The following is a 15,368-nucleotide window of genomic DNA, read 5'->3' as shown; positions in this document are numbered from 1 at the left end:
ACTCCATCTGCCATCTTTCAGCCCACTCTTCTAACTGGCCTAAATCTCTCTGCAAGCTTTGAAAACCTACTTTATTATCCACAATGCCACCTATCTTAGTATCATCTGCATACTTACTAATCCAATTTACCACCCCATCATCCAGATCATTAGTATATATGACAAACAACATTGGACCCAGTACAGATCCCTGAGGCACACCGCTACACACCGTCCTCCAATCTGACACACAGTTATCCATCACTACTCTCTGGCGTCTCCCATCCAGCCACTGCTGAATCCATGTTACTACTTCGATATTAATGCCTAGCGATTGAACCTTCCTAACCAACCTTCCGTGTGGAACCTTGTCAAAGGCCTTACTGAAGTCCATACAGACAACATTCACCACTTTACCCTCGTCAACTTTCCTAGTAACCTCATCAAAAAATTCAATAAGATTTGTCAAACATGACCTTCCACACACAAATCCATGTTGACTGTTCCTAATCAGACCCTGTCTATCCAGATAATTATATATACCATCTCTAAGAATACTTTCCATCAATTTACCCACCACTGACGTCAAACTCACAGGCCGATAATTGCTAGGTTTACTCTGAGAACCCTTTTTAAACAATGAAACAACATGAGCAATACGCCAATCCTCCCGTTTCCATTCCCGTTTCTAATGACATTTGAAATATTTCTGTCAGAGCCCCTGCTATTTCCACACTAACTTCCCTCAAGGTCCTAGGGAATATCTTGTCCGGACCCGGAGACTTATCCACTTTTATATTCCTTAAAAGCGCCAATACTTCCTCTTCTTTAATCGTCATACTTTCCATAACTACCCTTCTTGTTTCCTTTACCTTACACAATTCAATATTGGGTTGACGGTGGATATGCAATGGCAAGCATTTAAAGATCACATGGATGAACTACAACAATTGTTCATCCCAGTTTGGCAAAAGAATAAATCAAGGAAGATAGTGCGCCCGTGGCTGACAAGGGAAATTAGGGATAGTATCAATTCCAAAGAAGAAGCATACAAATTAGCCAGAAAAGATGGCTCACCTGAGGACTGGAAGAAATTCAGAGTTCAGCAGAAGAGGACAAAGGGCTTAATTAGGAAGGGGAAAAAAGATTATGAGAGAAAACTGGCAGGGAACATAAAAACTGACTGTAAAAGCTTTTATAGATATGTGAAAAGAAAAAGATTGGTTAAGACAAATGTAGGTCCCCTACAGACAGAAACAGGTGAATTGATTATGGGGAGCAAGGACATGGCAGACCAATTGAATAATTACTTTGGTTCTGTTTTCACTAAGGAGGACATAAATTATCTTCCGGAAATAGTAGGGGACAGAGGATCCAGTGAGATGGAGGAACTGAGGGAAATGCATGTTAGGGAAGTGGTGTTAAGTAAATTGAAGGGATTAAAGGCAGATAAATCCCCAGGGCCAGATGGTCTGCCAGGGCCAGAGTGCTTAAGGAAGTAGCCCAAGAAATAGTGGATGCACTAGTGATAATTTTTCAAAACACTTTAGATTCCGGACTAGTTCCTGAGGATTGGAGGGTGGCCAATGTAACCCCACTTTTTAAAAAAGGAGGGAGAGAGAGAAACCAGAGAATTATAGACCGGTTAGCCTAACGTCGGTGGTGGGGAAACTGCTAGAGTCAGTTATCAAAGATGTGATAACAGCACATTTGGAAAGCGGTGAAATCATCGGACAAAGTCAGCATGGATTTGTGAAAGGAAAATCATGTCTGACGAATCTCAGAATTTTTTGAGGATGTAACTAGTAGAGTGGATAGGGGAGAACCAGTGGATGTGGTATATTTGGATTTTCAAAAGGCTTTTGACAAGGTCCCACACAGGAGATTAGTGTGCAAACTTAAAGCACACGGTATTGGGGGTAAGGTATTGATGTGGATAGAGAATTGGTTGGCAGACAGGAAGCAAAGAGTGGGAATATACGGGACCTTTTCAGATTGGCAGGCAGTGACTAGTGGGGTACCGCAAGGCTCAGTGCTGGGACCCCAGTTGTTTACAATATATTAATGACTTGGATGAGGGAATTAAATGCAGCATCTCCAAGTTTGCGGATGACACGAAGCTGGGCGGCAGTGTTAGCTGTGAGGAGGATGCTAAGAGGATGCAGGGTGACTTGGATAGGTTAGGTCAGCGGGCAAATTCATGGCAGATGCAACTTAATGTGGATAAATGTGAAGTTATCCACTTTGGTGGCAAAAATAGGAAAACAGATTATTATCTGAATGGTGGCCGATTAGGAAAAGGGGAGGTGCAACGAGACCTGGGTGTCATTATACACCAGTCATTGAAAGTGGGCATGCAGGTACAGCAGACAGTGAAAAGAAGGCTAATGGTATGCTGGCATTTATAGCAAGAGGATTTGAGTACAGGAGCAAGGAGGTACTACTGCAGTTGTACAAGGCCTTGGTGAGACCACACCTGGAGTATTGTGTGCAGTTTTGGTCCCCTAATCTGAGGAAAGACATCCTTGCCATAGAGGGAGTACAAAGAAGGTTCACCAGATTGATTCCTGGGATGGCAGGACTTTCATATGATGAAAGACTGGATGAACTAGGCTTATACTCATTGGAATTTAGAAGATTGAGGGGGGGATCTGATTGAAATGTATAAAATCCTAAAGGGATTGGACAGACTAGATGCAGGAAGATTGTTCCCGATGTTGGGGAAGTCCAGAACGAGGGGTCACAGTTTGAGGATAGAGGGGAAGCCTTTTAGGACTGAGATTAGGAAAAACTTCTTCACACAGAGAGTGGTGAATCTGTGGAATTCTCTGCCACAGGAAACAGTTGAGGCCAGTTCATTGGCTATATTTAAAAGGGAGTTAGATATGGCCCTTGTGGCTAAAGGGATCAGGGGGTATGGAGGGAAGGCTGGTACAGGGTTCTGAGTTGGATGATCAGCCATGATCATACTGAAAGGCGCTGCAGGCTCGAAGGGCCGAATGGCCTACTCCTGCACCTATTTTCTATGTTTCTATGTTTAATATCCTTCTCCTTAGTGAATACCGAAGAAAAGAAATTGTTCAAAATCTCCCCCATCTCTTTTGGCTCCGCACATAGCCATCAACTCTGATTCTCTAAGGGACCAATTCTATCCCTCACTATCCTTTTGCCATTTATATAACTGTAGAAACCCTTTGGAGATATTTTCACCTTACTTGCTAAAGCTGCCTCATATCTTAGTTTTTCTAATTTCTTTCTTAAGATTCTTTTTGCATTCTTTATATTCCTCGAGCACCTCATTAACTCCAAGCTGCCTATATTTATTGTAAATCCCTCTCTTTTTCCGAACCAAGTTTCGTATATCACTTGAAAACCATGGCTCTCTCAAACTTTTAACCTTTCCTTTCAACCTAATAGGAACATAAAGATCCTGTACCCTCAAAATTTCACCTTTAAATGACCTCCATTTCTCTATTACATCCTTCCCATAAAACAAACTGTCCCAATCCACTCCTTCTAAATCCTTTCGCATCTCCTCAAAGTTAGCCTTTCTCCAATCAAAAATCTCAATCCTGGGTCCAGTCCTATCCTTCTCCATAATTATATTAAAACTAATATTGATTTCACCAATCAACTTCCCAGCTCTTTGTTTTGTCCCTTCCCCCTCCCAGTTTTACCTATCACCTTGTGTTTCTCTCTCCCCTCCCCCCCATCTTTTAAATCTTCTCCTCTGCTTTTTTTTCCCTCCAGTCCTGCTGAAGGGTCCCGGTCTGAAACATCAACTGTACTCTTTTTCTTTGATGCTGCCTGGCTTGCTGAGTTCTTCCTCCAGCATTCTGTATGTGTTCCCCAAAACCCTGTTTCTTTCTCCTCCTTCACCAACTCCATCTGTCCATTACCCACACACCCTTGCCCCCACTGTTTCCGCCTGCCCTCACCATCTCCCTTACTTGATTCTGTGCTTCACTCTCCTCTCCTTTCAGATTCCATAATCTGAAACTCTGTCACCCCCACCTGTTACCAGCTCCGTCTTTATTTGCGCTGTTTCCTTCTCCATCTGGTTATCTCACTTCCTCATCAGGATCCACCAATTGTTTGCTAACTCTTGCTCCACCTTTTCCAGAGTTGAAATTTATTATCGATGTATATCATAAACAACTGTAAGATTCATCTTCTTTCAGGCATTCACAAAACAAGGAAACACAATAAAATTCATTTTAAAAAGCACACACAACAGGACCACCAGAAATCCAATGTGCAAATGAGGACAAGTTGCACAAATAGTGAAGAAAAAGTAAATGAAACCACATGGAACATGAACTGCAGAGTCCCCAAAAGTGAGTCTACACCTGCGAAGCACATTCAACGCTGAAGCAAGTTCAGGAGTCTGATGGCTCCTTAACCTGGCAGAGTGAGACCCAAGATTCCTCCATCTCCCACCCAACAGTAGTAGCGAGAAGAAAGAGAGTCTGGTTAAACACACACAGATGTTGCTGTCCACCTGTTTGTTTTTCTGCTCTTGTCCTCGACACTTTAATACGCACAGAGTCATGGAGCTGACCACGACTCTTTCCACTATCAGGACTCGACGCAGTGCCGAATCACCCAGGAGCTTACAAAAGCACCAAATCATTCCGCCAATTCAAAAGTACTTCCTTAAAAGTGAAATTACAGGCTATAGACTGCAGCAATTGCAGTTCGGAAGTATATCTACCAGTGTTATCTTGTTTTGTGAGCTGTCTGCAAAACATTACCTTTGGCTATCTCCCCTCTCTATCCTTTGGTCTGTCCATAATGTCAACCCTTCCTTTCACCACCCCCACAAATGCTGCCTCCAACATTTTGCCAGTTGCTTCAGATTCCAGCATCTGCACTGCTTTCCCCTTTTGTGACTCATTTTCACTTTTGCTTTACAGGCAAGATTCCATAATGTTGGTTAAGTTAGTGAGCATATTAAACAGATGAATACTAAAATTGTAAAACATTTTCAGGCAGCAAATTAGTGTTAAATTCCTTTCTGTTGACAGGTTTTAAAGGATTCGGTAGCAAAGACCTGGGAAGATGCACCATACCTTTTCATCGTTGAGGTCAAAAAACCAGTGGTTAACTCTCCTGAAAACAGAAATTGGAATCTAATTTGTAGGTTCTCAGTACAACAGTAAAGTAATACACTTCATCCTTATTTCCATTAAGGCAGCAGTGGGCTACAGTTGGCAGCAATTGTGTGCAGGTTCATAACCTCAAAAGTCTCTTGTAACCAACAGCAGAAGTAGTGGCTAGACCTCATTGTTTTTCCTTTTATGGAGCTAAAAACTGGCAAAGCAAAATAGGACATAATTGTCTGTTTTATTTGCTCATAGTGGTTTGGATTAGATCAGGTGGTGAATGAGGCAAGCTGTGATGTAATATTAAGACGATGACAAGTTTTCAATGCCATTCTCTCTAGACTACTTTTAATTACTCTAAAAGGCATTGGTCAGACACAGCTATGCTCACATTCTACCAGAATTGGCCACTACAGCCACCTGAGGACCCACCAAAAGACAACCCTTAGGAGAACATCATACTCAACTCGAGTGATCGTGCTACATCTATGGAGTATTTTGAGCAGATCTCAGCCCATTACCTAAGAAAGGATGTGCTGGCATTGGAGAGGTTCCAGAGGAGGTTTATGAGAATCATCTCTGGAATGATGGGATTTAACATATGAAGAGCATTTGATGGCTCTGAGCCTGTACTCACTGGTTAAAGAAGAATGGGGATGGGGGGGGGGGTGCAGTTTCATTGGAAACCTATTGAATCTTAAAAGGCCTAGATAGAACGAATGTTGGGAGGATGTTTCCTATAGTGGGGGAGTCTAGGACCAGAGGGCACAGCCTCAGGACATCCCTTTAGAAGGGAAATGAGGAATTTCTTTAGCCAGAGGGTGGTGAATCTGTGAAATTCGTTGCTACAGATGGCTGTGGAGGCCAAGTCATTGGTATACTTAAAGAGTTGGTTGATGGGTTCATGATCAATAAAGTATGACTATGATTAGTACGGGCATCAAAGGTTATGGGGAGAATGCAGGAGAATGGGATTGAGAGGGATAATAAATCAGCTATGATGGAATAGCAGTGCACACTCGGTGGTTTGAATGGCCTAATTCTGCTCCTATGTCTTATGGTCTGACACTTATAAAGTGAAAGCTTTTGCTTATGGATGACCCTTGGGTGGCACGACAACGTAGAGGTTAGTGCATCACTGTACGGTCTAGCTGCTATTTCGGGGTTCAATTTCTGCCACTGTCTGTAAGGAGTTTGTGTGTTCACCCTGTGACTACGTGAGTTTCTTCTGGTGCTCTGGTTTCCTCCCATGTTCCAAAGATGTACCGGCTGAGGTTATTGAGTTGTGGATATCCTGTATTGGTGCTAGTGGTATAGTGGCATCAACACTGGACATCAAGGCAAATAGTTTTGAGTTCGAATCCGGGCAGCTCCTTGCATGTTTTCCATCCATGCTGGGTTGAGAGTCGAGCTAGCAACTCGGTCTCGTTTTTTAAGAAAAAGTCAAATGCTGTGGAAACAGCAAAATGCCACCCAATGCGCTACAAGGTATGAAAAGAAACAATAGTGTTGGCACTGGATGGGAAGGGTGGTGGACATTTGCAGGTTGTGCCCAGCACATCCTGACGGATTTGATTTGATGTAAGTGACACATTTCTTCATGCAGAATTAGCAGCAGCAGTGCTATCCTTAATTCTTCTTGTTGATACAGTTACTGGGTATGGGGTGATGTGCTGCCTTGGCTAATACATAAAAGTTCGCAGCACAAGTAATGCAAGTGTCATGCCACCTCAGGATCTGATAACCATTCACTCATTTGTATCCGGTCGCAGTTTATCTACAAGTTCTTTCAGCATATATCATAGCTTGGCTTGCGTATTGATTGCTGTCCTATGTCTCTTTGCAGTAGAAGTGGAAATGGTAGGACCCTATGGATACATTTCTGCCACACAATGGCCCCTAATGATTGTAAGTAGTACAAGGCTCGTGGCTAACACTAATGATTGTAAGTTGTATAAAGCTTGTGGTTAACAAAGTTGGAAGTAAAATTTATTAACAAAGTATAAATATGTCACCACATAGAACCCCAAGATACTTTTTCCTGTGGGCATACTTAGCAAATCTACAGAACAGTAACTCTAAACAGGATCAATGAACAACAAACTATGCAAATGCAAATATAAATAAATAGCAATAAATAATGAGTATGAAATAACAAGATAAAGAGTCCTTAAAGTGAGACCACTGGTTGTGGGAACACTGGAAATAGAATGACTGTAGTTATCCCCTTTTGTTCAAGAGCCTGATGGTTGAGGGGTAGTAACTGTTCCTGAACCTGGTGGTATGAGTCTTGAAGCACTTGTTCCTTCTACTTGATGGCAGCAATGAGGAAAGAACATGGTCTAGGTGGTGCGGATCTCTGATGATGGATACTAATGATTGTACAAAGCTCATGGTGAACAGTTTTCTATTTTAATGATCTTGAAAGACGATTCCATCTGTTTATCTCTGTGAACTCAATGAAAATTGAATTGGAAAATTCACTAAACTGAACAGCTTACGGAAGATCCACTTGCAAGAATTTAATCTGTTACATATTTGCGAATATTCAGTGAGCAAAATCAGACATTCTTTTTAAAATCAAAATTTATTTTCCACCCAGTTTTCATTGTGAAAGAACAACCTTCAAAACCAGCCCCCAGATGATCCTCACTATACGCTGATCAATCCTGGGATACATCTGTGTCACTTCTCCAGAACCATTATGTCCTTGATTTTCCAAAATACTTCTACTTCTACTTCCTCTTAATTGTCTAGACTCCACAATACTGGAGAAGGGAATTCCAAGGATTCAACACTCTTCTGAGAAGTTCATACACGTCTCAGTTTTTAAATGGCTTTTTCCTAATCTTGTATCTGTGCCCCCTCATTTGAGGTCCACTAGACTCTGGAAAAAGTTGATCAGTATCCTGACAGCAGTAAGATAATCCTATTCTTTAGCTTTTAATGATAGACATCTTAGGAACTTTTGGACTGCCTCCAATGTCAGTATATCCTTAAAAGAGCCAAAACCCATACACATATTTAAGTTGCAGCCTCGCCAGAAACCTGTTCCATTGTAACACTTGTATTGAAAATTCCCTACTGTTATCAAGGCCAATGTGCCATTTGCCTTCCTAACCACTTACTACACCTATCCGCTAATGCTTTATAATGTGTACACAAAAATACTTCAATGCCTCTGTACTTAACCCATCTGCAATCTTTCTCCCTCTAGATCAGGGTTTTCTTTTTATGCCATGGACAAATACCATGAAACAAGAGGTCCATAGGTCCCAGGTTGGGAACCCCTGATTTAGATGAATCCTGTCACTGAAGTATATCAGTCATGGATACCCACTTTAAACTCTATATACAAAGTTTTCAACCACACCTTCAAACTATTTATCTCTTGCTGCAGAGTCCAAACAGCCTCTAAATAACATCGTTGTATTTTATTTACAGGACTGGATAGCTTCATATTTATCCATGTCATATAGCATCTGCCACACTTTTGGCCAAGCATGCGATCTGTTGATATCATTCGACACCTCTTTGCACCTTCCTCACAATTCACAGTGCCACCCAGCACATTAACACACTCTCCCTCTTCCACTGTCTGACTCAATGGATCATGCTGATGGAAATCCTTGACTGTATATGGAAATTATACAAGCAGTTTTCTATCTGCTCAGTACCCACAAGCAGCAAGGAAATGACAGAGATTTTGTTTGTTTTCCAAGGCAAATTTTTATTCAGCTGAGAACGATGATTTGCAAGCTGTGTGTGTAAAATAGAGGCCATAAATACAAGATGACCACTTATAAATACAATAAGGAATTCAAAAGAAATTCTTTCCCAGGGTGACGGGATTATGCAATTGCTATTTGCAAAGCTGAGGCGAACCATGTTCATCTCCAAAAATAACAAGATTGAGAAGAAAGGAATAGATGAATATTTACTAGGAAGATTTTAAAGTTGGTTATGGTTCATACAGAACATAAGGCACAGTGGCCCTCCATAAGTTACAGATAACATATGAACCACAGGATCAATTATTTATACATAATGTAATGCACACTGAAGCACAGTCACAAATGTTTTGCTTTTCCACTGATATGTTTTGGTGCAGCCTCTGTTGTAGACGCAGTGTTAATTGTCCTAAGTATTTAATATGTGCATTGGCAGAATTATTCAGTCTGACTGGCTGCCTTTCTTTCTGCAGTTTTACATGGTGATGTGTATCATCTACGTGCTCTACAGTCTGGTTTGGCTGCTCCTTTTAGCCTGCTACTGGAAGGATTTGCTCCGGATTCAGTTCTGGATTGGAGGGGTCATCCTGCTCGGAATGTTGGAAAAAGCAGTCTTCTATGCAGAATACCAAAGCATCTCACGTCAGGGTGTATCAGGTACGTGTTGTATGAACAGACCTGTGTAGTCTTGTTGAATTTTGGTAGGATTCAGAAATAGAGTTGGATGGATTTTAAGCAGCCAGGCCTCCTGCTCATGCTTTGACTACCAGATGGTGGGTGTTAGGTGAGGGGAAGATTAGATTTGACTATAACTATGGAACATCTGTGGCTTTTGGCACAATGTCAATTCTCATAAAGACCTCTGTAATCCCCACTATATCCCAACTTCCTGACTGAAATTGTAGTGGCCAAAGAAAGAGGAATGAGGTGACCAGCCATCCTTGGGTGCTTTGAATTCTAGAAGCTAAATGAATTGAGTCCTGTTTCAGTAGACAAGTTAGAAGATTATTGGTTGAACCAACTGTTCCAGGGAATTTGTTGGTGGTGTATCCATTATTCAAGTCCATAATGACACAGAAGCAAAGGATGTACAAAACACTTCTAAATGTACCTTTGTGTCTAGGCCCTCCTCATTCCTTTATTAATACTATATTTTAAACAAAATTTCTGTAATACTCAGGACCAGAGGGCACTGCCTCAGAATAGAGGGATGTCCATTTAGAACGGAGATGAGCAGGAATTTCTTTAGCCAGAGGGTGGTGAATCTGTAGAATTTGTTGCCAAGGTGGCTGTGGAGGCCAGGTCATTGGGTATATTTAAGGCAGAGGTTGATAGATTCTTGATTAGTTAGGGCCTGAAATGTTACAGAGAGAAGGCAGGAGAATGAGGTTGAGAGGGAAATAGGTCAGCCGTGATGAAATGGCAGAGCAGACTTGATGGGCCAAATGGCTTAATTCTGCTCCCATGTCTTATAGTCATATGGTGGGAGAGAGCTGTTTTATAAGTACTGTGCTCTTCAGCTACAAATTAAATGTTGCTTTTTCTTTGCAGTTCACGGGGCAGTGGTCTTTGCAGAGTTGCTGTCAGCTGTGAAGCGTACTCTTGCTCGGATCCTGGTCATTATCGCTGCACTTGGTTATGGAATTGTCAAGTAAGATATTTTCCGTGTCAATTCAGTTCCTTTTAGTTTGCCTTAAATGTACAGTGCAAAACAAAACCTAGGGACAGCTGTGGGTACAACTGCCTCATAACTCCAGCAATTCAGGTGTGGTGCTGTCTGTATGGAGTTTGCATGGTGACTGCCTCAGTTTGGCCTGGGTTTTGGTCTCCTCCCACATCCCAAGTACCACTAGGTGGTAAAGTTAAATTACCTTTGGTGTAGATGGGTCTTAGTAGAATCACGGAGAAGTTGATAGACATGGGAGAGAATAGGTGACTCTGGGATTGGACTGAGGTTCAGAATAGACTCAGTGGCCATTTGGCTATCTCTATGCCACAAGGAAATGTGAGTCTGTAATACTAAGACTTTTGATCTCTATTTTTGTCAATTTGTTGTCTTTCAGGGCAAGAGAGGTGCTATAGACTTAAAACATACAGAAACAGATCCTTTGGCCAGATCCATCCATATCCACCATGTCATCTATGTGAGCTAGTCCCATTTCCCATCATTTGGCCCATATCCCTTCAAACCTTTCCCATCCATGTATCTGTTGAAATGTTTCTTAAATTGTAATTGTTCCTGCAAGAGCCTGTTCAATATCCTCACCACCTTCTGTAGAAAAGCTTGTCCCCTGGCCCCTCAAGTCCCCTTTAAATCGTTCCTCTTTAAATTCTAATTTCATAATCTTCCTCCCCCACAGTATTCCCTCTAACTTGTCATGACCAGTGTGCACAAAAACCTGCTGTGCAATTTTTTGCCCAGTGATAACAAATGTATGCACTGAATAATTTCTTCAACAAATCATTGCAAGCTGCATGTAATAATAATAAGCACAGTCCGTATCAGAAACTGGAAAAAGAAATGTGATTATGTACGATCATGAAATTATACTTAACATGCCACCAAAGTAAAGTGACAATCTTTTGAGCGCAGTTTAAATTCCTTTGTGTACATGTGCACAACTTAACGGAAACATTGCCCCCCCCACCCTGTCAATAAATACTGTGACCTTTCACCGTATCTGTGCCCCACATGGTTTTATGAAACATTTATCCTTCAGTGATAAAATTGGCTTTAGTACCTTGTGACTGGAAATGATAGGGGTGGAAAATCAAGTAGGTTTCCCAGTTTGGGAAGCTTTCAATAACTGCTTAGAGGCCTTGACCCTCTGACTCACAACGTTGCAGGTTTAAGGCCAGAGACTGAAGAGCACAATCTAATCTGACAGGTCACTGTCATACTGAAGATGCCCAGTGCTGTTGGTATTTAACTGAAGACGTTAAACCAAATGCCGATCAGATGTCTGACCTGTTCAGTAAAAGTAAAACATTTTGAATAAAGTTTCACCTCAGTCAGCATCAGTAAGAAGAATTCTGCTGGAAAAACTCAACTGGTCAAGCAGGATTTTAGTGGTGTGGTGCTGGTGAACCACAGTGACGTTCTGCTGGCTACGTACAGTACTTGTATATTATAGTACAGTAAATATACTTGCTTTGAATTACTCTCACTGTGATCTACAGCATGTAATTTCCCTTAAAGCCATGCACGTCTAAATTAGCTTAATAAACTACAGATTTCACCATCTTCTGAAAGACTCAGTGGACCAAGCAGATATGGAACCTTTAAGCCGATGAATGTTCATTGCCATGGCTGGAAGTGAGACGGGGGGGGGGGGCTGGGGGGAAACGACTCCAAGCTGGGTCGAAACACAGAGGGAAGAGTCCCTTATACCCAGTATTTTGTTGGCAAATGTGTAGTTACTGGAGAACAAAACTGAGGACCTGAGGGCAAGATTACTATATCGGAGGGAAATGAAACATCGTTGTGTTCTATGTTTGACCGAGATGTGGCTTACTACCAGCACGCCAGATACAGCACTCAGGTCCAAAGGCTTCTGGATTCACAGGATAGACCAAACTGCTGATTGGCAAAAGGCAAAAGGTTCATGATAAACTCTCGGTGGTGCTCCAATGCGGCAGTTTGTCAAGCTCATGACACCTAATGGTCAAACACCATCCATTCTATTTACCTAGGAAGTTCTCCATCATTCTGACCGCAGTTTATGTACCGCTAGCGGTCGATTATAATCAAGCACTCGCAATACTGCATGATGCCGTCTCCAAACAAGAAACAGTCCATCCCAAAGCATTTCAAATCATAGTCGGGGAATTCAACCAGGCTTGTTTAAAGAAAACCTTGCCAATTACCATCTGTATATAACCTGGAGCCCCAGTGGTCCCAACACACTAGACCACTGTTTTAGGAAGCTAAGGAATGCCAACTGTTCCATTCCAGGACTGCATTATGGTAAATCGGATCACTTGGCTGTCCTCCTACCTGCATATGGACAATACAGGCAGAGGCTAATGAGCAAATCTCCAGAGATTGGGACAACAAAGAAGTAGTTGCAGGAGGCAGAGGAGTGGCTACAGGATTGCTTTGAGTTGGTGGGCTGGGCAATGTTCAAGGACTCATCTGTAGATCTGAATGAATATGCCATGGTTGCAGTGGACTTTATTAAAACAGTTGTAGATGATTGTGTCCCCACAAAATCATTCAGAGGCTTCCCCAACCAGAAGCCCAGGATAAACCATGAGATCCGCATTCTGCTGAGAGCCTGGTCAGAGGCATTCAAGTCCAGTGACCAAGAAGTTACACGAGGTCCAGGTACGATCTCCAGAATCGCACAGGCGAAGTGGCAATTCGGGACTAAATTTGAACCAATGGAGGATGCTTGACAGCTGTGGCAGGGCTTGAATACTATCACCCCTTGTAAAGTAAAATCAAGCAACATAAGCAGCAACAGGGCTTCACTTCCAGATGAGCTCAATACCTTCTGTGCTCAATTTGACTATCAAAACATGGAGGAACCATCACGAACTCCCAATAGTTCTGTAATTTCAGTCTCTGAGGCCAACATGCAAGCAGCCTTCAGGAGGGTGAGCCCATGAAAAGCATCCGGACCAGACAAAGTAGCTGGCCACGTACTAAAGACTATGCAGATCAACTGGCTGGAGTGTTCACTGAGATCTTTAACCTCTCACTTCAGCAGTCTGAGGTATCCCCCCGCATCAAGCAGACCTGTACCGATGCCCAAGAAGCACCTGGTAACCAGCCTCAGAGTATCGTCCACTAGTACTTACATCCGCAGTGATTAAATGTGTCGAGAAATTGGTACTGAAGCATTTTAACTCCTGCCTGAGAAGCAAGTTGGATCTGCTCCAATTTGCCTATTGGAGCAATAGCTCCACAGAAGATGCCATCTCATTAGCTCTTCACTCAACCCTGGAGTATCTGGACAGCAAAGCTGCATACATCAGGTTGCTCCTTATCATATACAGCTCAGCATTTGATACCATCATCCCCTCAAAACTAATCAATAAACTTCAAGACTTTAGCCTCAATACCTCCTTGTGCAGTTGGATCCTCGATTTCTTCACTTGCAGAGTCCAGTCTTTTCGGATTGGTAAGAACATCACCTTCACAATCTCCATCAGCACAGGGCTGTGTGCTTTGCCCCCGCTCTACTCGCTTTACACTTATGACTCTGGCTAAGCATGTCTCCGATGCCATACTCAAATTTTCTGATGATACCACTGTCGTAGCTAAATCAAGGGTGATGACGATTCAGCACATAGGAGGGAGATTGAAAATCTGTGCCACAACAACAACCTCTTAATGTCAACAAGACTAAGGAGCTGATTATTGACTTCAGGAGGAGGAAACCAGACCAGGGGTCGATGAGCCAGTCTTCATGGGGGGGAGTGGGGTGGAATCAGAGGTGAAGAGGGTCAGCATCTTTAAATTCCTCAGTATTATCATTTTGAAAGACCTGGGTCCAGCACGTAAGTACAATTACGAAGAAAGCACGGTAGCACCTCTGCTTCCTTAGGAGTTTGCAAAGATTGGGCATGATATCTAAAACTTCGACAAATTTCTGTAGATATATGGTGGAGAGTATATTGACTGATTACATCACAGCCTGATATGGAAACACCAATGCCCTTGAAAAGAAAATAGTACAAAAAGTAGTGGATAAGGCCTAGTCCATTATGGGTAAATCCCTCCCCACCATAAGTCACATCATTGCCCGCGTTGTTGCGGGAAAGCAGCATCCATCATCAGGAGTCCCCGCCACCCAGGTCATCCTCTCTTCCAGTGAGAAGAAAGTATAAAAGCCTCAGGACTCACACCACCAGGTTCAAGAACAAACATCAGGCTCTTAAACCATAACTTCATTACTGAACTGTTTCCACAATCTATGGACTCAGTTCAAGGACTCTTCATCTCATGTTCTTGAAATTTATTGCTTATTTGTTTATTGTTGTTATTATTATTATTATTTCTTCCCTTTTGTATCTGCACATTTGTCTTTTTCATGCTGGTTGAACACCCAAGTTGGTACGGACTTTCATTGATTCTCTTATGGTTATTCTATTATGGATTTATTGAAAATGAATCTCATGTTTGTATATAGTGACATGTATGAGGCTTGATAATAAAATTACCTTGAACTTTGTGGATCTGTGGGAGGAAGGAGATCATCGATATTCTGAGTCATAATTAATTTTGAACCAAAGTATTTACGGTTCCTTTCCTTCCACAATGCTGCTTGAGTCGCTGAATTCTTCCAGCAAGTTCGTTGTTGGTCCGGATTCCAGCATTCTGCAGTCTCCTCTCTCTCAGTAAGAAACCTGTTATCCGGTCGTAACCTTGTTGCTAATTGTGGAATTTTTGTGGATTACTTTACCAGTATATTTTATTTTACACAGGAACTTTGAGTTTATTTTGGATCTTTTTTGGATGTAGTGCTGTTTTGCACATGGTGAAAAACATAAATATTCCTCCAGCAGCCTCCTGCTGCTTATTGATTTTTGTTTATTTTATTGTTTT

General features: G+C 42.1%; 1 protein-coding gene across 2 annotated transcripts in view; it reads left to right on the top strand.

The window, feature by feature from the left end:
- Nucleotides 1–15,368, top strand: part of zgc:162698 (Transmembrane protein 87A-like) — a 72,949-nt gene that overhangs the window by 17,224 nt on the left and 40,357 nt on the right. For both annotated transcript variants that reach the window (XM_063059868.1, XM_063059867.1), the window contains exons 8-11: nucleotides 5,007–5,118; nucleotides 6,931–6,992; nucleotides 9,289–9,472; nucleotides 10,367–10,466. In XM_063059868.1, the coding sequence (XP_062915938.1) occupies nucleotides 5,007–5,118; nucleotides 6,931–6,992; nucleotides 9,289–9,472; nucleotides 10,367–10,466 (458 nt within the window). The remainder of the gene's footprint in view (nucleotides 1–5,006; nucleotides 5,119–6,930; nucleotides 6,993–9,288; nucleotides 9,473–10,366; nucleotides 10,467–15,368) is intronic.

Source organism: Mobula hypostoma, chromosome 10 (genome assembly GCF_963921235.1).
Source record: "Mobula hypostoma chromosome 10, sMobHyp1.1, whole genome shotgun sequence".
NCBI classification, from domain to species: domain Eukaryota; kingdom Metazoa; phylum Chordata; class Chondrichthyes; order Myliobatiformes; family Myliobatidae; genus Mobula; species Mobula hypostoma.
This window is presented reverse-complemented; position numbering and strand designations above follow the sequence as displayed.